The following is a 26014-nucleotide window of genomic DNA, read 5'->3' as shown; positions in this document are numbered from 1 at the left end:
TACTAGAGAGACCCAATTAGAAAATGCAGATGGATAGCTGATCAGTTCTAAATGCCTGATTACTAATGTGTAGTAACCCAGAATATTGGTTGAGACTGAATGCATTTTTGAGTAAAGGAATGTTGCATTTGCTGTGGGTTTGTCTGATGGTCACCTTATCTGCCTGTGGTGCTTTATCATATGATATGAGTGTCTCTTCAGTGAAGCCTTCTCCAGTTTGTGCAGAGTTCCGTACTTTTTTCTCTGTGTTCTTTCAGAATCTCATACCTGCTTTCACCACATTGTTGATAATTTTTTTTTGAGACGGAGTCTCACTCCGTGGCCGAGGCTGGAGTGCAGTGGCGCGATCTCGGCTGGCTCACTGCAAGCTCCGCCTCCTGGGTTCACCCCTCAGCCTCCCGAGTAGCTGGGACTACAGGCGCCCACCACCACACCTGGCAAATTTTTTATATTTTTAGTGGAGACGGAGTTTCACCGTGTTAGCCAGGATGGTTTCCATCTCCTTACCTGGTGATCCGCCCACCTCGGCCTCCCGAAGTGCTGGGATTACAGGTGTGAGCCACTGTGCCCGGCCAATAATTATTTTCTTAAACATCCATTTCAGAATCTGAAAAAAATCTGGTCATGAGGCAGATAGTCGGTGCTTAACTAACTGCTGGTTGACTATTGCATTTTGTTCAGCAGTTAAGTGCCAGCCATTGTAGCTGGTGTTGGGAACATAAGCATTAATAAGGCGCCAGTGTTTAGAGCTTAACTTTGGTAGTTGCATCATTGTTGTGGTTTGTTAGGAGGCAGCATTATTATGTTAAAGTCAAAATAAATAGAGACACGAATATTTAAATTGAATTTTATTTTGGGAAGCAAGAATTGCAGTTTCGGGCATACGCACACAGGCTAAGTGGTCTTTTGTATGTCTGAAGAACAAAGAGAAGGTTGGCCATTTTATTGGAAAGAAAAATTTGTGTATAATTTTGAAAGAAAGCTCACTGGTACTAGAGAAGCTTTTGGGAGCTGGCAGGCTCTGATTGGTGAGTGACGATGGTAGGTAAAACTAGACTTAGAGTCATGGCAGCTACTGGGGAAAACTAATCTTAGGGTTACAGCAGGCCCTCTCAGCAGCTGTGCTTTTGGAAAATTTAAATCTTGGAGCAGGTGCTATGAGGCCTGGGTGCCTTTTTACCCGGTGTTCCCTTTACTCTGACTTAGTCAGGTGACAAGAATGACCCAATTTGTGTAATCAGTGTGTTCACAGATAGAATGGAGCTTGTACTGCATATTAGGGACACATTATTAGAAGTGTTATGTGGATGCACTCAAGTCAAATAATATGACTGGCTTAACTCATGGAAATATTCTTATTTTCTCTAGAATAATGTAAAACCTTAAGAAGTTAATTTCATTTTAGCTATTGGTTTTGTTTTTCTTTCCCTAGAATATACTTGCTAACTGCTTCAAGCTGTTTTATTTCACCTTAGCAAGTAGTTATTTAAGTAGTTATTTCTGAAAGCAATTATCTCTACATATAATTTTTATTCCAGGTGGCATGTGTTGTTTAAACATTCATTGCCACTATTTATTTTGAACATATTTGGTATAGTCACATTGGGGTGAATCTACTTTCCTAGTCTATAATCTCGAGAAAAATCCATGTGTCTAATATGGGGAAACTATCATGGTGAAGGAAAACATGAGAGTTGGATTAAGTGAAATGAGATGGAGAACAATTTTGTGAGTTTGACCAGTAGCAGTATGGAGACAGGCAGAATGACTGAGTAGTTACTGTTCTTTTTATACCCAGTATTCTCAAAGAGCATGGGGAGGCATTTGGTGGAGGTGTCAGTATCACTTGGGCAGCTTTAAAAAAACCACCTGTTATTTCAAAGCCATTATGGTCACTCATACAGTCCAACTCCTTCCCCTGAGAAAACTGAAACCAGATAGGTTAAATGACATTCTGAAGTTTACCCTGTTAGTGGTAGATACAGATTTCCTAACTCATAAGTAGACTTTCTGTTATTGTTAGTTCATTTGCTTCCAAAATTTACTGACTAGCTCTTTTATTTTTTTTTAAATCAGACAGTGTTAAAACAAGAGAAAAATAACTATAATGCCTGGGTTTTTATTGGTGTTGCTGCAGCTGAACTAGAACAACCTGATCAGGCCCAGAGTGCCTATAAAAAAGCTGCTGAATTAGAGCCAGACCAATTACTAGCTTGGCAGGTATGTAGAAAAAAATTTTTTTTCTGTATTATAGGAATGGATTTTTTTTCTTTTTACATTTTTCAAAATACAGGTTTCAACACTAAACTAAGCATTTAAACCTACATTTGCCCCATGTAAGAAAAAATTTAAATTTATTGGTTTTCTAAACCTGAAAGTTAGTTTAGAAAAAAAGTGGTGCGAAGGATGTTAACACTATTTAACATCCTACCTAATAGATTATTTCAAATGTGAGCACTCAAATATAAATCTCTACCTTAGTTATATGTGCATATAAAAGACTTATCCATATCATTCTTTATGCTTACCTGAGGAAAAAGAAATGTTTTTAATGTTTCCAAAAAATAAAATAATATAAAAATGTTTAATGTTTCTATCTTTGAGTGCAAGTTAAATTCTTTTTTCTTACTTAGTGGCCTTAATGTTTTTACTTAGATTCTCCAACTTTTTCACATTTAATAACTTTCTTGGGTATCTCAATCACACCTTTGAAACTGATGAATACAATGTTGTAGGCCCTGGAGGGTATGAACCTGTTTGTCTTAGGTTCATGTGAATAAGAACTTGAGGATATCTGGTAACACACTTACAGAAATTGATACTTTTATAATGGACTGAGTGGTTTAGGATATCTGATCCTTCTTTAAAGCAAAAATGACAATTTTCACAGGCTACTTGATTTTTTTTTTGTTTGATTATGTCATATAAAAGTAGTGTCACATAGATCTTAAAATTAAATCTTCTCACCTCCCCTCACCCTCCCCACCAATGGTAATGCTATTACGTAGCATGGTTATGCTAGTTAGCTTGATTATGGTTGTCATTTCACAATGAATACATATATCAAAATATCAAGTTGTACACCTTAAAAATAAACAATTTTTGTATGTCAATGTTATTGCAATAAAACACTTTAAAACACATGCTCAAATAAAAAAAATAATGTCATATAGTAATCTTAGATGGGAAGATTGTAAAATAGCCATTAAAAGTGTTTATTATTGTGAAGCACTTCAAATGAATTTTCAAAAGAAAAGGGAATGGTATACCTCTTTATTCCATTCCTCTTTATTTGTCACCCATACTCAACAATATCCACTTTACCTGTGCCCTCCGACCCCCATTTATTATATTTAGAGGCAAATCCCAGACAGATCATTTCATTTGTAAATTGTAATAATCCTTTTTCATAAATAATCTTTATAGATTATCATATTATTTGGCAAAATAAATGAATGTGAGAATAGCAAATGTTTTAGGAAAAAGAAAAATCATGAATACTTCTTCTTTTAGGGGTTAGCAAACTTGTATGAGAAATATAATCACATAAATGCTAAGGATGACTTACCCGGTGTTTACCAAAAGCTCCTGGATCTTTATGAAAGGTAAGAAATGTATGAGGAAAGGCCAGTTTCTTTCAAAGCTTGAATTTTAATAAACTGATTAAAATTCATATAGAAGTATTCCAACATTTACTGGGAATTGGGAGGCTTTTTTCTTTCAAACATTTGTCACAGAATCTTTTGTGATTGAAGTAGAATCAAAACACTACTAGTAAGAGGACTGACTAATTTTGGAACTTTGATATTATTTTCAGTCAATATAATAGAAGATAATATTTCTTAAACCTTTTCTTTTTTATGAGGAGCTCATTTTAGAAAATTTTACTGTAGTATGAAAGAAGATATGTTCTAATTTAAAATAGTACCGGAAATTATTATTGGAATACTTAAATTATAATGTTTTAAGTCCTTGGTTATTTTTGTTAATCAGATTCAAAATCCTTTTGTGTGTGTGTGTTTTGTTTTGTTCTAAGTGTTGACAAACAGAAGTGGTGTGATGTCTGCAAGAAACTTGTGGATCTATATTACCAAGAAAAGAAACACCTGGAGGTTGGTGAATGATTTCTGACTTCTTTTAATAATAGATGGGCTGGGCGCAGTGACTCACACCTGTAATCCCAGCACTTTGGGAGGCTGAGGCGGGCAGATCACCTGAGGTCGGGAGTTCGAGACCAGTCAGACCAACATGGAGAAAACCTGTCTCTACTAAAGATACACAATTAGCTGGGCATGGTGGCGCATGCCTGTAATCCCAGCTACTCAGGAGGCTGAGGCAGGAGAATCGCTTCAACCCGGGAGGTGGAGGTTGTGGTAAGCCGAGATTGTGTCATTGCACTCCAGCCTGGGCAACAAGAATGAAACTCCGTCTCAAAAAAATAAAATATAATAAAATAAAATAAAAATAGTTGGGGTTCTATACTTTTGCAAATTTTATATATTAACAGATAAAAATGTTTTTATTTGCAGATTTTACATGTTTATTGACATTTTTACATTTTGGACAAAATAATTTAAAATCTCCTTCTTTAATAGGTGGCTCGAACATGGCACAAGTTGATAAAAACACGGCAGGAAGAAGGTGCAGACAACCAAGAGCTTCATCAGCTATGGAGAAAATTGACTCAGTTCCTGGCTGAAAGTACGGAGGACCAGAATAATGAAACTCAACAATTGGTATTGACTCATTTATTCCTCAAGTTTGTTCATGAAAATTGATCATTTAATTGAATTTAGAAAACAGAAACATAATTGATCATTGTCATTTTAATTTCCATTTCCCTAGTAATGTTGAGCATCTTTTCATGTGTTTATGTGCACCTGTGTATTTTCTTTGGTGAAGTGTGTGTTCACATCTTTGCTTGTTTTTTATTGAGTTTATTTCTTTTTATGGAGTTTTTTTTTTAATGTTTAATTTTCATAGGTTTTTGGGGCACAGGTGGTATTTGGTCATGTGTAAGTTCTTTAGTAGTGATTTGTGAGATTTTGGTGCACCTGTCACCCGAGTAGTGTACAATGAACCCAATTTATAGTCTTTTATTCCTCACCCTCACCCAAGTTCCCAAAGTCCATTGCATTATTCTTATGCCTTTGTGTCTTCATAACTTAGAGTGAGAACATACAATGTTCTTATCATATGTTCACTTATGAGTGAGAACATATGATGTTTGGTTTTTCATTCTTGAGTTACTTCACTTAGAATAATATTTTCCAGTTCCATCCAGGTTGCTGCGAATACCATTAATTCATTCCTTTTTATAGCTGAGTAGTATTTCATTGTGTGTGTGTGTGTGTGTATGTCACAATTTCTTTATCCACTCACTGATTGATGGGCATTTGGGCTAGTTCTGTATTTTTGTAGTTGTGACTTGTACTGCTATAAACATGCATGTGCAAGTATCTTTTTTGTATAGTGACTTCTTTTCCTCCAGGTAGATACCTAGTAGAGGGATTGCTGGATCAAATAGTAGTTCTACTTTTAGTTCTCTTTTTTTTTTTTTTTTTTTTTTTGAGGCAGAGTGTCACTGTCACCCAGGCTAGAGTGCAGTGGTACAATCTCGGCTCTCTGCAACCTCTACCTTCTAGGTTCAAACAGTTCTCCTCAGCCTCACAAGTAGCTGGGATTACAGGCATGCACCACGATGCCTGGCTAATTTTTGTGTTTTTAGTAGAGGTGGGGTTTCACCATGTTGGCCAGGCTGATCTTGAACTCCTGACCTCAAGTGACCTGCCCACTTCAGCCTCCCAAAATGTTGGGATTACAAGCATAAGCCACCGAGTCCAACCTACTTTCAGTTCTTTAAGGAGTCTCCACACTGTTTTCCGTAATGGTTGTACTAGTTTATACTCCCACCAGCAATGTAGAAGTGTTTCCTTTTACCTCATCCACACCAACATCTATTTTTTTATTTTTTTGATTATGGCCATTCTTGCAGGAGTAAGGTGGTATCGCATTGTGGTTTTGATTTACATTTCCCTGATCATTAGTGATGTTGAGCATTTTTTCATATGTTTGTCAACCATTTATATCTCTTCTTTTGAGAATTTTCTATTCATATCCTTAGCCAACTTTTTGATGGGATTGTTTTTTTTTTTCTTGCTAATTTGTTTAAGTTCCTTATAGATTCTGGATATTAGTACATGAATTACCTTGGAAATAGGACATTCAATGATGATTCAATGGATGCTCAAAAATAAAAAAAAAGGATTGTATGTTAGAGTAGGTATTTTGTAAATGTATAATTTTAAATTCATAGAGGCTCTTCTAGATAAAGTCAGAATTATTGGCCTGTAGTCTCATGCGGAGTCTGGATGGAGTGGAATTGGTACTCACGGTATCAGAATTTCATTCCCTTGTGTTCATAAGATTCTGCAATGCATCAGTAACTTAATCATTGTAAAAAATAAAGTGAAAATTGACTTTCATGAAACTGCTTATGGTGTCTAAAAAGTTGTACCTTTAAAGGTATGTTTCTTTACACTTCTGAACTAAGAGTACTGAATTACTTTGAGGTTTAACAATTCCACTGTTTAGAGTATTTATATTTAATATTTAGAGTATTTATGCCTAGAAAAAAAGTCTTTATGGTGCAGATTTTAAAGTAATCGAAAATAATTTTTTGAAAGACTAAAAAAAAATTGGTTTTGAGCCACATTTGGAAAATATATCTATCATTCTCCTTTTTTTATTTGTAACTTTAAAAGTCAACTTAATTTCTTATTATAGTAAATAGCTACTTAATGTACACTTGTTAAATTTAGTGGAATTTTTAAATAAACAAATATAGGCCCTATATAGGATAGGAAGTTCATTTATTTGTATATGTGTTCATTTGTTCACTCAGTTTGTTTATTCAGAAAATATTTATTGACTACCTATTATGTGTCAGGCAGTGTCCTAAGAACTGGGGATAAAAATATGAGAATAAGATTTCTTTTTTGTGTGTGATAACATGATTTATCTGTGCATATATTCAGTTGTGGAAAAAATTGAGCAGTGACAAAATTAGATAGCTTAGCAGTTTCTCTTAAATTGTATAATATCATAATATAACTTCATTATTTTCCTTAAAATAGTGTAGGTTACCAGAATATCAAACACATTCCAAAATAAGTAAAATGACTTCTTGGATTGTCTATCCTACCCTCCTCCATGACAGAGAATTAATTGTACTTATGTTTTTAAGAATTGATTTCTCACTGTTAATAATAGATAAAAGAGGCCGGGCGCGGTGGCTCAAGCCTGTAATCCCAGCACTTTGGGAGGCCGAGACGGGCGGATCATGAGGTCAGGAGATCGAGACCATCCTGGCTAACACGGTGAAACCCCGTCTCTACTAAAAATACAAAAAATTAGCCGGGCGAGGTGGCCGGCGCCTATGGTCCCAGCTACTCGGGAGGCTGAGGCAGGAGAATGGTGTGAACCCGGGAGGCGGAGGTTGCAGTGAGCTGAGATCCAGCCACTGCACTCCAGCCTGGGCGACAGAGCAAGACTCCGTCTCAAGAAAAAAAAAAAAATATATAATAATAATAATAGATAAAAGAATGGGGGGATTTATTGTTACCTTGAATACTGAGTATTTAGAAAAAAATGTATCACAGATTTTTCATTTGGAATAATTTTATTACTGTTTTAAAAAATCTTTTATGCTAGACTGTTTTGAGCTATGTTCCTTCTTTGTAAGATTGTTAACTTTATCAGGGCAGCAAAATTTTACTTATTTATATAGACTTTATACTATACTTCCCAAAGAAAATTTGAGATATTGAACTACATTGTGGCTTTTTGGTATTAAGTCATGAGTATTCATTTTAAAATGCAGAATGTGTAGCTAACTGAGTGGTGTGAAGTGCTTTATACCACTTGCTTTGGATTCTAGTATTCTGTTCTTATTTAAGACATATTTAGAAGGCCTGTTGACCTTCAAAGTCAGTTAATATTGCATAAGAGAAGTGATGGAATGTTCTTCAGAGTCATCTAATACTGCATAAGAGAAGTAGTTTCATTACAGTTCAGTCATATCTCCGCTTTTCTTTTGGCGAAAGTATCACCTAACTTTTTAACTATTTTTTAAAGGTTGAAGATTTGCTATCATTGAAGATATTTCAAAGAATGTGCTAGTGATTTCAGAAGAATTATTTTAAAAATGATACGTGAGCAGTAGCAGCTATGCTAGCATATAAGACTATACTCTGGTTGACTACTTTGTAGCAGACAGCAGGCACTGGGAAGTGCGTTTTGTTAAATTAATGTTGTTAATGCATAGTTGTTACTTACCAATTCAGTGCAGTTTGCTGGCCAGTTGGAGTTAGAATGCATTCCAAAACTTACATATACATTTTTTCCCTCATTGGAGTTGTCAGGGTCAGACTGTAGAATACATTTGCAGTTACTTGAAGGTGTAGTTTGTGTAGGAGAGTCTTATACATTTAATTATTTGTCATAAAAGTATGATACAGATGATAGCTTTTGTATTTGTTTCAGCTTTTAACTGCTTTTGAGAATGCACTGGGATTATCAGATAAGATTCCTAGTGAAGATCACCAAGTGCTTTATAGGCATTTCATTCAGAGTTTATCCAAAGTAAGTTGATTTTTTAAATCTCTAATGTGACTTGTATGTATTTCTAATTAGGAAAGTGTTCATAAATACATTTTACTACTACTAGAATGTAGTGTATTTTGCTTTTATATTTTCAAGTTGCCTCATGAGACTGCTAGACTGAAGAAGGCCTGTGAAGAAATGATAAACATTTATCCTACTGTACAGTATCCCTTAGAAGTGCTTTGTTTGCATTTAATTGAATCAGGTAATTTCTTCTTTATTATAGTGTGTGTCCTAGAGGTGTGTGATGATGTGAGTGATGGTATTAATCAAAACATGTTTTAGTGTCTACCATGTTTAAGGTGTTGTTTCTGTGTTTCTGGACATAAAAGGAAGTATAATGTGTAGTCTTTGTGTACATGAAAAGACTAATAAATATAGGGAAGTACAGTAATACAGAAGAATTATGAGTTGCAAGATTTATTGTTGATCAGTGAAATCTTTTTAATGGTGGGAATTGAAGGATGTCTTGAATTTTTTTATAGATACTAGATAAACAGGAGTAGGGGAAATGTACTCTAGCTGGCATGAGCAGAGATGTGGAGCTGGGTGCATATTTTAGGAATGGTAAAATAGATTTGCTTACTATAGTGGAAGAAATAACTAAGATATATTTTGGCTAAATAGGTCAGGCTCTATTACCCAGAGCTGTGAATATCACAGAAAGGATTTTTGGAAAGTTTATCTGCCTCAGTGTTGATGTTATGTCACAGTGTCATAAGATATGAATACTGTAATATTATAAAGTAATTAAATTCCTGAATCTCCTTTTTTAATGAAATAGAGCATATTCAAGTGGGAGAATTTGTCTCTGTGTATACTTCATGCTCTTGTATCTTCATGTACTTTCTTTGCGGGGAAGAGAGAAGTGATGATGACTAGCTTGCTGGGAGTTGGCAGAACTGTAGCTATGGATGTCTTGTGTCCAGGAGTGGTATTCCACCAGTTTACAAGAGGTTGGCTATATTGGTTTTTCCCACCAGCCTCTTTCCTTTTGGTATCTATGCTGAATACATTTTTTTTTTTTTTTTAATAACCTAAATTTCATGCCTGTATTCTCTTGAGGTGAACAAGTTCACAGAAGTCAATCACTGAAATAGAAATATTAGTACATACACCAGTGTGGTAGTGATTGTCAATTATTGCAGAGCTTTACTAATCCATTTAATTTTTTTCACTGTGTTGCTAAATGAGTATATACATGAGAATGCTTTGTATGTGAATGACCCTTACCTGTGTCATAGTGAAAAAAGGGTTGAAAACTACTGCTAGAGATAACTGTGAAGGAAAATTCCTTGGTAGAAAATGACCATTGCACCTATCTCAGTTCTCCTCACTTTAACTCTCCTTTTAAGTCCTCTTTTACTTTTTTGTTTTTTTTTTTCCTGGTGTCTGAATGAAAAAACACTGTTACCTTCAGCTCTGGTTTTGTTGGAAGCAGATGCCCTTTGCCTTACTTTCACTGAGTCAAAGATAGATTTAGGAGAGTACTTTTTACTACCATAAGAAGAAAGAGAACATAAAAAGTATAGTGAGCGGAGTATAAAGTCTTAAACTAACATGGTGTGCAGGACAGATTGTATAGAAGGTGGACTAGCTCCAGTAGACTAAGTGACACTAGGTTTGAATGAATGAGGAGTATGATAGTGATGATAGAAAGGAACAGATGAATGAAAAAATGAAAGTAATTTCATAGAGGGAAAGAGGCAAATATCAATTTTAACTTTCACCTCTCCTGAAAAGTTGGCTCAATATGGCCTGATGATTTGTATGAAATGTAGGTTATTGAGAGGAGATGTTAAGGGGGCAGTCAATGGGAAATGCCCATCAGTGGTTTGCAGATGAGAGATCAATACTAAGAGTAGACATATGGTTTGGAAGTAATTTGCATGTAGGTGAAAATGACGTGGAATGGTTGCCATCAGAGGAGGACTAAAGGGAAAAATACTGAGAACTACACTTTGGGCAATGCTGGCTGGCTTGGAGGGAAAGAGATGAAAAAGGGAAAGAGAGTAAGTGGAGAAAGAGAAGGGTCAGAGAAGAAGGTGGACTTTGATGAGAAACAGCACAGATGACAGGGAAAGAGCATTTCAGAAAGACTATTATGGTCTCTCTTGACAGATTGAGCCAACTGAGTTTATGATTGTGAGGCTTTTTATTAAGGCTATCTTTTTAAATGAAAGTGATTGAATTAGAGCTTAGATTACAGTGATGGGGAAAGAATAGGAAAAGGCAGGTATACAAAGGAAAGCAGACTTGACCAAGTGCATTAGGGAGTAGTAGGATGAGAAAGTGAAGCCCGCGGAGGGGATAGTAAGCTGTTAGATAGTAGCTGCCTGGCAGGAGTGGTGTAAGAAGAAAGAGTTCCTAGGTTAATTAGTTAATACTATGAGTGTTGCACTGAGACTGAGGAGGATGAGCTACACCAAGCACAAGGAGCATACTCATGAAGTCTTGTAATTTTTTTTTTTTTTTCCTGATAGGAAGCTTAGTTCCAAAATTACCCAGATCCTTCCAATTTTAATGTAAGACTCAGTGTGTTCCAAAGATAAGTAGGCTGATTTTCTTTATTGTATGGCCTCTGGTACCGATTCTTTTTCCCTATTCTGCTGTTACTGTTGTTATTGAAAAATTAATGGCTGGTGTTCACTCTTTTCTCTTTATTTCTTATTCAGCTATTTATGATTTGCACCATTACGTCAGTCTTGGCTTGCTCACATGCCAAATGACACAGTGAATACTTCGAACATTCTTTTTGAGGACTAATGGAGTGCTTTCTCAATAAGCATAAATGTAACTGTAATGTAGACTTGTCCTTATATTCTAAAAAGCCTACAAAATAATAGAAAAAATAGGATCAACAAATAGGCTACAGAGTTTTGCACATAAATTCAGTAGTTGACAAAGTTCTCTAATAAAGAGATAGTGAAGGGATGATACCGATTGATTAGAAAGTGTCTTGGTTTAAATGAAAAAAAAACCATCATTTTTGAATAAGCTTATAGATTTGTATCATGTAGAATGGAAAGAAAAGAAGGCCTATATCACAGCAAAAAGAGTATATGTGGATATTTACACATATGGTAAAACCAGGGAAGAGTTCTTTCCCTTCTGAATTGTTGGTTGCCGGAATTTGTGGAATTGAGCAATTTAGGTTTAGGTACATTTCAAGGTAAAGTAGTATGCTTGAGGTGGAAGTTCAATAGTTAATGTAGGACAATGGGTTGCTATGCTTTTTCTTTTAACTGCTCCTCTAAACCCAACTTTAGTGTATTAAGAACTTCTGAGAATTGTAAGGTCTCTGAAGTCTGAGCCACCCTCCCACAAAGTACTTCAGTATGTACAGAATTTACTACTTCACAGCAGTTAATTACTGGGTTCTCCTCCACTGAGAACAAATGTATTTCATTCTCCTTTGTCCTACTTTGCCTCTTGAGAATTGAATATTCATTTTCAAAATGACTCAGTTTGTAAAGCTTCATATAACAAGTAGTGAATGGCTTTCACAGTTGTCATCTGTTGAAATTTTTTTTCATGCTAAATGACTTTTTTATTTATCTTATTTTGCTTTGTTACTGAAATGGGGGAGGATTAGAAATCTTGGTTCTTCAAATTCAAGCAGAAAAGAGCTGGTTTAAGATTTTGTGCTTTAAAACTATTAGAAAATCCAGGTGAAAATAAAGATACGAATGCCACCAAATTGTACATGGGTTTTTTTTTTTCCCCCTCTCAAGCTAGGTTTATTTAAAAGAAAAATTAGATAGTTTTTTTGGGATGTCAGAAATGAATTTTTTAAAAACCGACTGTTTTTGTAGTAAACTTTAAGAAACAGAATTTCATAGTTATTACTTAGCATCCAACATGGACCTCTTCAGAATACCCTCTATCCTTGGAATTTTAACATTCATTAGACCAAATCTGGCTTGTTTTTTTGAGAAATAAAAATAATATTGTCTGACTGTTTTAAAGTTGTTGAATCTGGAACCTTAGAATCCTTTAAATGTTAAAAAGAGCAGATAAGTAAATAATTTTCTATTCATTTGCAATGAATAGAATTCAAAAGCAATGAATTCTATTTCCTCTGTTTTTGTCCTCCACCAAGGTTTTTATTTAGCTAATATTCTCAACAAGAATAAGTATGAAGAAGAGAAGGATTGAAAGTTGAAGCTGAAGTATTCCTTGTCTCTTTATACAAAGATCATTAGTGTTGTTATTACTGTTGCTAGTTTTGAGAACGCTATAGAAAATTCCTCTCAGTGCCACTTGGTCATACGCAGAGAATTGTTACCCAGGGCCAAACATGAACATGGTCTCCCCAAATCTTATTTTGTTTTTATTGCTATGCTCCCAGGCTTTAGCAAAGGAAATATGTTAGGAAGATTTACCTTGTTTTAAAAGTCGTTTATGTTCATCTCAGCCTTTTGGAAACTATTTTCACGTACCAACCCACACTTTGATGACCTGTGTGTTGTTTAAACTACCCTAAATATGGATGTTCATTGGAGAGATGCATGATTTTTCTTTCCTATTTTCATCCTGGGTATATTTCCTGTAATACCGGCAGTTTATGTAGTCAAGGTAGTCTGTCATAAACTGTGTTTCTATGGAGGAAGAGTGTTTAGACTCAGATGGGTAGAGATAAAAGGTAAGAGTTTGGTAGCTATTTTTTTTTTTTTTAGGATGGTGAAGATTTTAATTTTTTATAGTAATTTTCAGCTGTTACCTATTAACAGACTAAGCCTTTTTGAACATCAGTCATGATGGTATTTTTAAAGGATCATCACAAAATTTAATGAACACCTACCATGCTGGTCTCTACTCTCCAGAGGTTACTCTACTCTCCAGAGGTTACCATTTAGCCACAGAGGCAATAAAGGCAGAATATTCATGTTATAAGACTAATAGTAAAGGTGGTATAAAGTATTAGCAAGTATTGTAGACCTGTGGTCTTGAAGTATGGTCTCTGGACCAGTAGCATCAGCATCACCTGGTAACTTCTTAGAAATGCAGACTCTTAGGTCTTAAACAGACCTACTGAACCATAAACTTCAGGGATAGGGCTCAGCAGACTGTGTTTTAACAAGTCTTCCAAGTGATTCTGATAGTACAGACAATGTCTAGTTTAGACAATACCACTGGATCAAAAGGGAAAAATCTGCTAGTTTTCTTGGGAGGATATAGGGTGTATGGAACTAGGCATATTTATTTTTGGATTCGTATTTATGGAAGCTATGGTGAGAACATATTGACAAGGAAGTTCATGCCTGGAAGCATAATAGTAGCAGACTTGTGTCTTTTTCACTGGCTTACTGATCAAACTAGTATTTCTTCCAGTTTGTTTTCATATTTTGCCAAACAGTACTGAAGTTTTAACTCTTTAGTCATTATGAATTCTTTTGATTTTTAGTGTTAACTTGGATTTCTAAATCAGTGTATAACATATTACTACATATTACTAATGGATTATACATTGGTTTGCAAATGGTTTTCAAAAATTTGAAACATATGAGCTAAATGGTATTATGCAAATAATTTACCTTTGACATCTGTGACTGAAACAGTGGTTCTACATGTGGTTTGGGCTTATATGTTTTATATAGTTATTAAAGCATTGGGTCTTTGTTTTCAGGAATTTTTTTCCCCCCATATTTATTGCTTCAAGTTGTAGTCTGTCTTTTTAAGAATTCTCCTATGTGATTAAATGATTTATTAAAGTTGTGAATGCTATTCACAATTTATTCTAAAAACAGAAATTACAATTTTTCGTTTGTTTTTATGCTTTTCTGGGATTGAGATTGGAGAAAATGGAAATATTACAAAATATATAAAGTTTTCTAAACTATTTTGCCAAAATAAATTTGAAAATAAAATAAATGTAGGCATTGGATGACTATTTCATAAGTGTCACAATTCACTTATATAGAAAAAGATTGTCTTAGAAAAATGTGGAAATGTATTGGTGAATTTGTAGACTTAAGCGGAATATGACTAAGTCTTTGTGCAGTGTCCTGATGAGTAACCCGCCTATCTTGTGATCCTTGGATGCTGGAAGAGTCCACTGGATCTGACTGTCATGTCTCTAGCAGTGCATGGTTGCCTAGGAAGAGAACTTGAGGAAGATACTCTGCTTTGACAAGGGTTCCTTCATTTAACAATCAAAATTGTTACAGTTGGCAAGCAGTAGGCTATGTGACTTAGTCTACTGGCAAGTAGCAGGTTTCTTGTCTGAAATCCTAAAGTGGTTTCTACTTCCAGTATTTAAGAAGATAAAAAAGCATCATTTTTTAATTTAAATGTTAATATTTTCTGCATTTGCTGGTCTATTTAATTTTTGAATTTCTGGAATCAGCATGTGGTGAAGGATGCATAAGAATATAAAGGCAGATTTTGAGGTTTAAGAATATGGGTTTACGCATTTAGAAACTCGATATATGTATATACACACACACTAATAACCTTTTCTTTTAATTCCAGGAAATCTTACTGATGAGGGACAGCAGTATTGTTGTAGATTAGTGGAAATGGATTCAAAAAGTGGTCCAGGCCTCATTGGCTTAGGCATTAAAGCATTGCAAAACAAAAAGTATGAAGATGCTGTTAGGAACCTAACAGAAGGTAAATGTACAGTGTATGGTATGTAACATGAAGTATAATTATTATTCAGTCAGTAAGCATTTATCTTTGAACCTTTCTTTAAGGAATGTATATCTAAGGTGGAAGGGAAAAAAATGTACCTACATACCTTGAACTCTGCTTAGATTTGAACTCTGACTCTGCTAATCACTAATTTCAAAACCTCAGAAGAGTTAATTAAACTTTCTGTGTGTCAGTGTTTTCATTTGTAAAATAGGGATATCTATATATAAAGAAAAGAAAAGGAAAAGAAAGAAAGAGAAAGAAAAGAAAGAGAAAAGCAAAGCAAGGAAAAGAGAAAAGAAAAGAGGGCCGGAGAGGGAGGGAAGGAGGAAGGGAGGAAGGAAGGCAGGAGGGCAGGAAGGCATATATGTAGATATGTATGCCTTAGGAACCTAGGCTTTAATTTACTCTTATTAGGTATGATGTTTCTGGAAGAACCTACATTCAAATGATAGATCTGAATGGTAAATACAAGTCAGGTAGGTAGTTTAAGGGAATGGAAGGAACATTTTAGGCAGAGATGAATCTCTGAAATAGCCTGAACTAAGAGGCTGTTATTCAGAGAACTGCAGGTAGTTCACCAGGGTTTGAGAATGAAGTGTATGCACAGGAGGGGACAACAAGTGAAATAGTAGAAGGGCCTAGCAAAACCTTGATAAGTAGGTTGCACATTATCCTGACAACAGTGGGGAATCAGTAAAAGATTTTTAGCAGGGGAATGTTATAATCTGATTTGTATTTTTAGAGATACTCTAGCTACAGTGTAAAGAATGCATTGGGGTGGATGGCAAGCACTTGCCGTGATTTGGGATAAAGATGGTTGAGGTCTGAACTGAAGTGGTGTTGGTAGAGATGGAGAAAGATGTATGGAGGGGAATGAATTGAGGCAGAGAATCAGTGTGACTTTGTGACTGATAAGATACCAGAGATGAAGAGGGGAGGAGTCTGATTTGGAGAGTAGGCAATGGTGCCATTCATCTATGTAGTCACAGAAACCTTGGTTTTTGTGGTTGTTTTTATCCTTTTAGGGTTAAAGGAAAGCCCTGTCTGCACAAGTGGATGGTATCATCTGGCAGAAGCCCAAGTCAAAATGCATAGACCTAAAGAAGCTATTCTTTCATGCAGTCAAGGTATTTTTGATACCTTTTGGGTTGACACATAAGGGTGACCAACCCTATTTGTTTTTATCTTAAAGGACAAAGATAGTGATTTTAAAAACCAAAATGCTATATTTTTTATTTTAAATTGCTAATTTTAATTTCTCTGAGGTTAAATGAAAGTCTGCACGTGTGTATACTAGTGTGTTTATTTTTAAACTGGCAATGAATATTTAGCAAAATTTTCTTGCATTTGGAATATTGACATAGTCAGTTTAGGCTTGGGTGTGGAGGTCCTCTGTCTTTGTAACAAGGAAGTTTCTGGTGTGTCCAAGACATATGAGTTCTTAATTTCTCGGATATAGAGAGGGGAAACCTTAGGCATCTTGGGAGCCTATTTGAATGTGACAGGGTGAGGGGTGGGGACAGGAAATCATGAAAGTCGTTCACTGTTTCTGACCCACCTGGTAGCTTGTCCTCTGTAACTGAGAAATAGTTCACCTTGGTCCATTCTAATTCAGCTGCTTCCCCCTTCCAGTATCTTTATTTCTTATATTTGTTACAGGTGCTTTGGTTATGGGCTAACCTTTGTTGTTTAGCAGACATAGACAGTCATTGTCATTTTTTAGGATGTTCAGTTTTATTATATGTTGTGTGAAGATAGAGGTTTTAAATTCAGATATGCTCTGTTTTAAATTCAAGTCTTTCCATAAGGAATTCAGGGAAGAATTTATATTTAACTTTGAGTTATTCTTCATGTATATTGTTTTGGAAATTTATGCTTATTGTACCTGCAATTTATTATATGTCATCCTTAAAAAAGAAAAAAAACTGAAGTGATATGGCTGTCTTCATTTGGATACCCTTAATTTTGTCAGCTCTGAAGATCATAGATAATCTTGGTGCGTCTGGTGACCGTCTTTATCGTGACCGTCTTTATCAGAGGAATCTTTGTCTTCGTTTGAAAGCAGAGGCTTTGATTAAACTCTCAGATAATGACTCTTCAGAGGAAGCAATTCGTACTCTTGATCAGGTAGTCTTACCAAGTTTGTTTCTTCAACTCTAGTTAGGTTTCCAGTCAACCAGGCAACAACCATTCTATGCCTACTATGAATATTTACTTATACAGATTTTGTGTTAGAGGTATGAATTCACCACATCTGCACTTTCCTAAGTCATTCATACATTTGGGAACTTGTAGAGTAATTTGTTTGCCTTTTGATTAAGGACTTACAGTACTTATCATATAAGACTATTTCTTTAGTTCTAGACCTCACTCTCCTTTCTTCCTGTTGCCCTCTTAGGTTATTGCTACTTGATTATTATTAATTTGAGATTCTAAATTTTTTCCTCCAGGAAATATTCTGCAGATTTGACAAGAATAATTAAGGACACTGTTAGCTTCATGGTAGAGAATGTTTGTTTCATTCAAAGAAAGATTGATATTTCATAATGAAACCAATTTCTTAGTGTTTTGAGTTCAAGCAATTTGAAAGTCCATACTAAAAAAACTATAACTGGTAAATTAAGAATTATAATATTATACCCTAAAGATTTTTGTCAGGTAAAGACTATTACTGGTCTAAAATTAAAATTGAGTTTTTAAATTAGTTTTATATATTTCAAAGGGCTTTGTATTTCATGATATTTCTTTGAAATCAGAACCGTTGTCAGCATCCTTCAAGAATTAATATTTTCTTGTTTTTTTTTTTGCTATCCCACCAATAGTGTATTTTGTGTGAATGCTTTATAAAGGTTTTTCAAATAATGTTTTTACAAAAAGACAAACAACTGCTAGTTTGGAGAACTAGCAGAGTCTAGGTCTGAGATAGAAAATGTATAAGATGAACGAAGAACACCTTGTCTTGCTAGAAAGCAAGAAACTGTAAAAGGGCTCAGACTACAAAAGGGCTCAGGAGCTAGCATAAAGAGATTCTTACTGGCTAAAGAGGGCATTACTAATGTGGTATATTGAAACACATCAAATATGTTAAATCCATGTGTTCATGATGATACAGAAAACAAATCAGCAAATGTCCTCCAGAAAACAAATCTTTTGGAGGATACTAAAAACTCAACTGTCTAGAATAAAGGCATTTATCCTGCCTTTTCTATCTGAATCATTCCTCAGGATAATGAAATAATGAAGGGAGGAGAAATGTGTCTTTGTTGAAGTATTCTGTCTAATAAGAGAAGATGACAGAAAATCACCATTTTGCAATCCTCAGTGAATTAATAGATCTAGGTGTCAAGGGTTAGTGGCTACTAACATCACAAAAAGACAATCAGGCTGGGCACAGTGGCTCATTCCTCTAATCCCAACACTTTGGGAGGCCGAGGCAGGCAGATCACTTGAGGTCAGGAGTTTAAGACCAGCCTGGCCAATATGGTGAAACCCCATCTCTACTAAAAATACAAAAATTAGTCAGGCTTGGTGGTGTGCACCTGTAATCCCAGCTACTTGGGAGGCTGAGGTAGGAGAATCACTTGAAGCCAGAAAGCAGAAGTTGCAAGTCAAGATCACACCATTGCACTCCAGCCTGGGCATTGAAGCAAGACTCTGTCTCAAAAAAAAAAAGAAAAAAAAAAAGACAATCAGACACAAACAAGTGCAAATACACCTGAAGACCTAAGGTATTATTGGGAATCTTCAAACCTCTAAATCCAACTACTAATATACAGAAAATACAGGGAACCAAGGAACATGTTAAACACCTTGAGAATACATTTAGCAAAATCCAGACTCTGAGAAACTGTGACAAATAGGCCATATTTTTCAACAGTTAAATTGTAAGGAAGAAAAAAAAGAGGAAGGGGGCCTTATTGATTAAAAGAGACTTAAGGCATATCAGTCAGTTGAAATGTATGTATCTTCTTTGGATTTTGATTTTTAAAATTGTTCAAATATTTTATGAGACAACTGAGAAATTTGATAATGTTAAGGATGTTTGTTGGTTTTAAGTATGATAATGGTAATGTGGTTATGTATCTTAGAAATGAACTTTTAGGTATAGATACTGAAGTATTACAGATAAAAATTACAATATCTGGGATTTGTGTCAAAATAATCTGAGAAGTGTGGTAAAATTGGTGGAGGTATAGATGAAAAAAATGATTGCTTGTGAGTTTGTGGTTTTGTGGCTGGATGATGGGTACATGTGGGTTTATTATACTAGTTTCTGTAATTTTTTTATGTATATGAGATTTTCCCTAATAAAAAGGTTATAAAGAGTGAAGATGTGTTATTAGTGATAGAAATCGGGACCTCTATTTCTTTATTCTATTAGGATCCTGCTTTTCTGTGTTCATTCTTTAATTAAAGCAAACATTGCTGTGGTTGTGTTGAAGATTTATAGCAGTTCTTCACAATTATTTTCTAGATTTCTGATGCAGATAATATCCCAGAACTTTTGGTTCTCAAAAGCTTGGCCTATCGGAACAAAGGTTCATTAGATGAAGCTACAAAGGTTGGCTTTTTTATTCAAACTGAGCACTTTTTGAGTTAAAAGTCATTTTTATTTGGGTATAGAATTGACAGGTGTCTACTTTATAGATTATGGAGGACCTTCTCTCTTCTTACCCTGAGCTGGCTGAAGTTCATGCCCTTGAGGCTTTGATTCATTTCACCAAAAAGGACTATCTACAAGCAGAAAAATGGTAAGGATATATAGATAGCTCATAGAACCATTTACATCTTAGTTTTTTTGTATTTCTCAAAAATTCAAAATGAGTAGACTTGATGAAGATTTGATTTTGTATGAATTTGATCTTTGTAGGCTTTAAGTTTTAGTATTTTTAAGAAATGTGTTTAGCATGTTGTACAGTAGCTATAAAAAATTACTGTATGGGTTTCAAATCTAATTAGCTGATCTTGGCCGGCCGTCGTGGCTCACACCTGTAATCCCAGCCACTTTGGGAGGCCAAGGCAGGTGATCTCTTAAGCCCAGGAGTTCAAGACCAGCCTGGGCAACATGACAAAATGCCATCTCTACTAAAAATACAAAAAGTAGCTGGGTGTGGTGGCACATGCCTGTAGTCCCAGCTATTCAGGAAGCTGAGGCACGAGAATTGCTTGAACCTGGGAGGTAGAGATTGCAGTGAGACAGGACCATTCCACTGCACCCCAGCCTGGGTGACAGAGCAAGACTGAGACTCAAAAAAAAAAAAAAAAAAAAAAAAATCTAATTAGCTGATCATCATGTTCACTAAGCAGATGTAATGTTCAGTATAGTCTGAACACTTAGCACATGGTAGTGCTAAAAGGCCACTGTGCTTTTTTAAGCTCCTCTTCTTCAAAAACAAATCACTTCTTTCCTGGTGATAATATAAATCCTAAAATAATGATTTGTTTCTAATTTGGCACCTCTGAATCACTCAAACTTTGTTCCAACTAGGAGTTGCCTATATTGTGTGTGTATGTTTGGGTATTTATTTTACTATTTCTTTTTATTACCCTTTGGTGACTTAGTTTTCAGACAGCTCTTGAGAAAGATACTGAAGTTGCAGAATATCATTACCAACTTGGATTAACATATTGGTTCATGGGTGAAGAGACAAGAAAAGATAAAACAAAGGCTCTTACCCACTTTCTGAAGGTAAAGCAAGTGCTGCAATTCAATTCCTAGTTGAAATGGCATTACAAAATCATAAGTAATAATCATATAAGTTAGTTGCAATTACTCCTTACTGAACGGTTTTTTGTGCTTTATCTTTCGTACGTAAGGTTTTGTGATGGTGTTATATGAGTTTTCAAGGAAAAAATTAAAACATAAAATGTAAAAGTTACTTTTTAAGAAGCATGTGTTCTAGAAAACGAGACATAATTATCTGTGGTAAACAACTCTTTTTAGGTAATTTTCACTGTAGTTTTATGAGCATACAAGTTAGATGTTTAAATTCCTGTTTTTTTAGATGTTTCACATCTATAAGTCGTGCATTCTTATCTTGACTTGTAAGAGCAGATTAATTCAGTAACAGCTCTAATTTCACATTTCCTTTACCAAAAAAGAAAATATTTTTATACTTCCGTTTACTTTCTATAAGCAGTGAGGGACAGCTTTCCTGTCTGTTTTAAATCTTACATTAAAGGATTTTTGGTATATTTTTGTATGTTTAATGAAATTATTTCTTTTTTCTTTAATCTGTGTATTTATCTTCTGTATTTGTAAAGATACTCATTAAATGAACTTTTAATGTCCTGGTATTATCAATATTTATTTCAAAGGCTGCAAGACTGGATACATATATGGGCAAAGTTTTCTGCTATTTAGGTCATTATTATAGAGATGTAGTGGGAGATAAAAACAGAGCTCGTGGATGTTATAGGAAAGCCTTTGAATTAGATGACACTGATGCTGAATCTGGAGCTGCAGCGGTTGACTTAAGTGTGGAGCTTGAAGATATGGTATGTCTAATAACCACTTTTTGCTTTTTGTTTTTTTTATCCTGAGTATATAAATGAAAATATTTTTATATATGTATATTTGGAAGTTATTAGTTTTTTTTCTATAGGTGCAATATAAATATTTTTGCCTCTTATAAGTAAAATTTTTTTCCATTGGCGGATATTAAATTACTAACCACTTATTGTTGAAACTGTAGTTTGGCGTATACCAGTGTAAGTTTAAAAAATCAAAAATGGGAAATGAAAATATATTTGTGTACTTTACATGAGCATTCTTTTTATAATGTTCAATATATCTAATATTAGTATTTTCTTCTTATTAGGAAACTGCTTTAGCTATCCTAACAACAGTAACTCAAAAGGCAAGTGCTGGAACGGCAAAATGGGCCTGGCTTAGGCGAGGACTATACTATTTGAAAGCTGGTCAGCATTCTCAAGCAGTGGCTGAGTAAGGCACTTTATTGTATTTAAACTATGTTAGACAAACATAACGTTCCTTAAATTAAGCATTATTTATACGCCAAATGAACTTTACAGATTGTCTCTAACCAGGTTGTATTTTGAGAGAAGAAATAACAAAATTACTTTATGATTGATTGGTGTTTGTTGTCCTTAGGGCAGTGGAATTGCAGAGATGGATTAATGGTATCCTGTTGTTGAGGAGATAGCCAGATTAGTGAACTGAAGTCTTAATAAATATGTAAAGTAGTTCTCAATAGAAATTTTAGTGATGAGAAGCTGAGATACATATCTTTATTGTTCTGCTGGCATACATTGTTTTTGGCAAGGGAGACATTTGGCAGCTTAAAGGGCATTGGGAGCAGCTCATATATGATCAATTTGAGTCATTTGGTTTGAATAGTACTTTGTAAATAAATGTATTTGGATCAAGATAAAGTTGTTTCTGGTTTATGTTAGTATCTAGAGTACAGACATTTTCACAGAAACGGAATCTGATCAGATATTTAAAGCATGCCTATTGTTTCCGTATTTAAACTGTGGTATTTCTGTTTGGTAAAAGGATTGCTGGTGGGGGATTATGGACTGATGAGACAAACTGAGATGGACACCTGTCCTGGTAGGATAGAAAACTCGAGCTCTTTGAGATAATCAAGGAAAAGAAATTTTGTTCAGCACTTTTTCAAAAAAAGCATTTTATTCTTATTTGTTCCAAAATTAAAATAACATTTCTTAGTATTAAAAAAATTAATCATAAAAGGAACAGATTTACCTACTTTAAATAGCACTTTTATAAGTAGAGGGAGCCACAGGTATATATGTAATTCAATTACTTGAATCATTTATTTTATATTTTCCTTTCAGATTTGGAGATAGTTCCATAACTTTTAGTTCTCTTACGGTTTTTTAAAATTTTAGTTTACAGGCAGCATTAAGAGCAGACCCAAAGGACTTCAATTGTTGGGAATCATTAGGAGAGGCATACTTAAGCAGAGGAGGCTACACAACAGCTTTGAAGTCCTTCACAAAGGCCAGTGAGCTGAACCCAGAATCCACATACAGTGTGTTTAAGGTTGCAGCAATACAGCAAATCCTAGGCAAATATAAGGAGGCTGTAGCTCAATACCAGATGATCATTAAAAAGACAGAAGATTATGTGCCTGCTTTAAAAGGTAATTTATTTTTAATAGCTTCTTTGACTTTTATGATCCTGAAGTATAAAATCTTTGAGTAGATTTCCTGCCTAAATGTATTGAATAACTTGAAAAAAGGACTTCTTTAGTCAACAGCAAGCATCCAGTATGAACCTCTTACAGTATAACTTCTATAAATTTGAATATAAAAAGATCAAATCTTGTTTCATAAGTTAATAAATAGTAATAGGATAGAGATTTAACTTGTAGACAAACACTATAACTATTAGATCTAAGAAACGATCTCTAAAACATGTTTCCCTATTCTTACATTTTAATAATTAATTCATTATGTCTCCAGAATATCTTAATACCTTTCATTACTTTGTAAGTTATATAAGCTCATTAAAATTTTTTTAAACTTTAGAGATAACTTGCTTTGTTTTATAGTTATCTAAGTTATTTTTGGTAATATAAAATAAAATACCACCATCCATATATAACCTACATTTTTAATGATTGTATTAAAAAACTGGGAGCTCATTATATGTGCTTACTCTCCTCCATTTCCTTCTTCTTTTTTTTAAAGAAACTGTTTTTTTTCTGTTTTTTTTTTTTTTTAAAGAACACTTTACAAATTTTTGTGTCATCCTTGCTCAGTAGCCATGCTAATCTTCTTTTTATCATTCAAGTTTTGGTATATGTGCTGCTGAAGTGAGCACATAAATAGTGTAAATAGTATATTGTAAGTGACAAATAACTTAGGGCTTGAAACTTTTTTTTTAATTTTGTAAAACTCTTTCCTCAAGAGAAGGAGAACTCACATTTATGAAATCTTTACTAGGCACTTTAGGAAATCACTATTTCATTTAATTCTTATAGTATAGCTTGCTATACAGATTTTAATATAAAAAGATCATATCTTGTTTCACAATAGTTAATAAGTAGTAATATGATGGAGAGTAACATACAGATAATATCCGCATTTTTGTAGCCAAAGTTTTAGCAGGTAAGTAACTTGCCCAAAGACAAGGAAATTCTTGAGTTCCATAGATAACTTTTTAATAACTTCTAGTGCATGTTTATTTACTCCAACAGAACTCTTCCATTTGAATTTCTTATTGAATCGATGTAGGATCATGCTTTAAGATAATTTGATAACATACCATTAAGTTTTATTTTCTAGAAAGTGCTTTAAAATAACACCAATAAATTTATTTGAAGTTCATTTTAAGTGTTTATGTGTTTTAATAACAGTGACAAACTTACCTGATTTTAGGTTTGGGTGAATGCCATCTTATGATGGCAAAAGAAGCTCTAGTTGATTATCTTGATGGAAAAGCTGTAGACTACATAGAAAAAGCACTGGAATATTTTACTTGGTTTGTATTATTCTTATTATTTATTGTTTATTTTTGTAATATTATAATGCAGCCAAATTTAGAAGATCATTTTATGTATTCTGCTAGATATAGCAATTACTCAGAATGTCAAACATAAAGAATAACAGACAAGCCAATTAATTCTGTAACACACATGTTGTATTAATTTTGCACTTGGGGAAACAGATGTAATTTCTTCTGCTTTTAGTAGTGGCTGGCATCCTAGATGCATAGGAAAGAATAGGAAGGAAGGAGCAGTCTGCTTGTGGAGCAGCAGCTCTGACACCATGTGTTAGTGTTCTCTTTCAGTAGGCCTGGAAATGAGTATCTTTAATTGGAACCAATTGGGAAATAGGGCTGTAGGTGCTCAATACACTTTACATTCAGTGGTAAGAGCCAATTGTAGCATTATTAGTAGGTGTTGAAGGTAAGGGGAAATGACAATCCGATTGCTTCTGAAGAGAAACTGTGAAGGAAAAAAGTGATGTGTCTAATAACAAGGAAGGAATCAGAAAATTTCGAGTAGATTTGACATTTTATAGAACTGTGAATTCATTTGTTAGGTCAGAAAAAGTGTTATATGTGGTAGATGACTTCCAAAAGTCCACGAGTTAGATGTACATTTGAATTTTTTATAACTCTTAAACATCTATTTTCCTGCTTGGTTTCTCCTCTGTTTTCTATTTATTGGTTGTTCCAGAATTGCTTTTCATATGAACCAAATATGAAATGAAAACTAACCCTTTTTTATCTCACTGAATTTTATTCCTTCTTTTCAAGTCTCACATAATATAGTTCTTTCTAAAGAGAAGGGTACTGTGTAAAGGGCATGCTTTATTTGAACTGGTATTTAAGAGTAAATGTGAACCTTTGGGTGACAGTACCTTAGCTATAAATACTGCCTTCCTGAGCCTAGGATATATTATTCTGGATAACATGTAACATAACCCATTAGAAGGTGGCATATAAAACAATTATTATCTCCAAATGTATATTTGCTTCTAGAATTACAAGGTGTTAATACTATCACAATTATTGTGTAAGAGTGATATAAGTTACTTCAATTTATAGATATTTTTATTGAACTTAAAATAAGAATTTAGCCTGTTAAAATTGCCTCTGTTTTACTTTTCCCCTCTTTTTTCATTTTTTGCTGTCAATCTTAGAAATTTTGCTAAGATATTTAGGCAAAGGAACTCCAAATCGTATTGCCCTTCTGATTCTCAGTAGGCTTTTAGT

The 26014-nt window shown here is 34.4% G+C and overlaps 1 protein-coding gene and 1 non-coding gene across 2 annotated transcripts in view; one reads left to right on the top strand and one right to left on the bottom strand.

Annotated features, from left to right (window-relative positions):
- TTC37 (tetratricopeptide repeat domain 37) overlaps nucleotides 1–26014 on the top strand; it is a 98510-nt gene that overhangs the window by 10270 nt on the left and 62226 nt on the right. The window contains exons 4-19 of the mRNA XM_026454252.1: nucleotides 2077–2220; nucleotides 3514–3605; nucleotides 4037–4112; nucleotides 4596–4736; nucleotides 8545–8643; nucleotides 8761–8869; nucleotides 15139–15279; nucleotides 16329–16430; nucleotides 17276–17430; nucleotides 19778–19864; nucleotides 19951–20054; nucleotides 20866–20992; nucleotides 21622–21801; nucleotides 22125–22249; nucleotides 23179–23432; nucleotides 24673–24775. Of these exons, the coding sequence (XP_026310037.1) occupies nucleotides 2077–2220; nucleotides 3514–3605; nucleotides 4037–4112; nucleotides 4596–4736; nucleotides 8545–8643; nucleotides 8761–8869; nucleotides 15139–15279; nucleotides 16329–16430; nucleotides 17276–17430; nucleotides 19778–19864; nucleotides 19951–20054; nucleotides 20866–20992; nucleotides 21622–21801; nucleotides 22125–22249; nucleotides 23179–23432; nucleotides 24673–24775 (2039 nt within the window). The remainder of the gene's footprint in view (nucleotides 1–2076; nucleotides 2221–3513; nucleotides 3606–4036; nucleotides 4113–4595; nucleotides 4737–8544; nucleotides 8644–8760; nucleotides 8870–15138; nucleotides 15280–16328; nucleotides 16431–17275; nucleotides 17431–19777; nucleotides 19865–19950; nucleotides 20055–20865; nucleotides 20993–21621; nucleotides 21802–22124; nucleotides 22250–23178; nucleotides 23433–24672; nucleotides 24776–26014) is intronic.
- Nucleotides 24009–24115, bottom strand: LOC111542731. The gene has a single exon (XR_002731643.1). It is a non-coding gene; the product is annotated as a U6 spliceosomal RNA (small nuclear RNA).

Source organism: Piliocolobus tephrosceles, chromosome 4, assembly GCF_002776525.5.
Source record: "Piliocolobus tephrosceles isolate RC106 chromosome 4, ASM277652v3, whole genome shotgun sequence".
Taxonomy (NCBI): domain Eukaryota; kingdom Metazoa; phylum Chordata; class Mammalia; order Primates; family Cercopithecidae; genus Piliocolobus; species Piliocolobus tephrosceles.
Note: the sequence above shows the minus strand (reverse complement) of the source record. Positions and strands in the feature narration are given on the sequence as shown.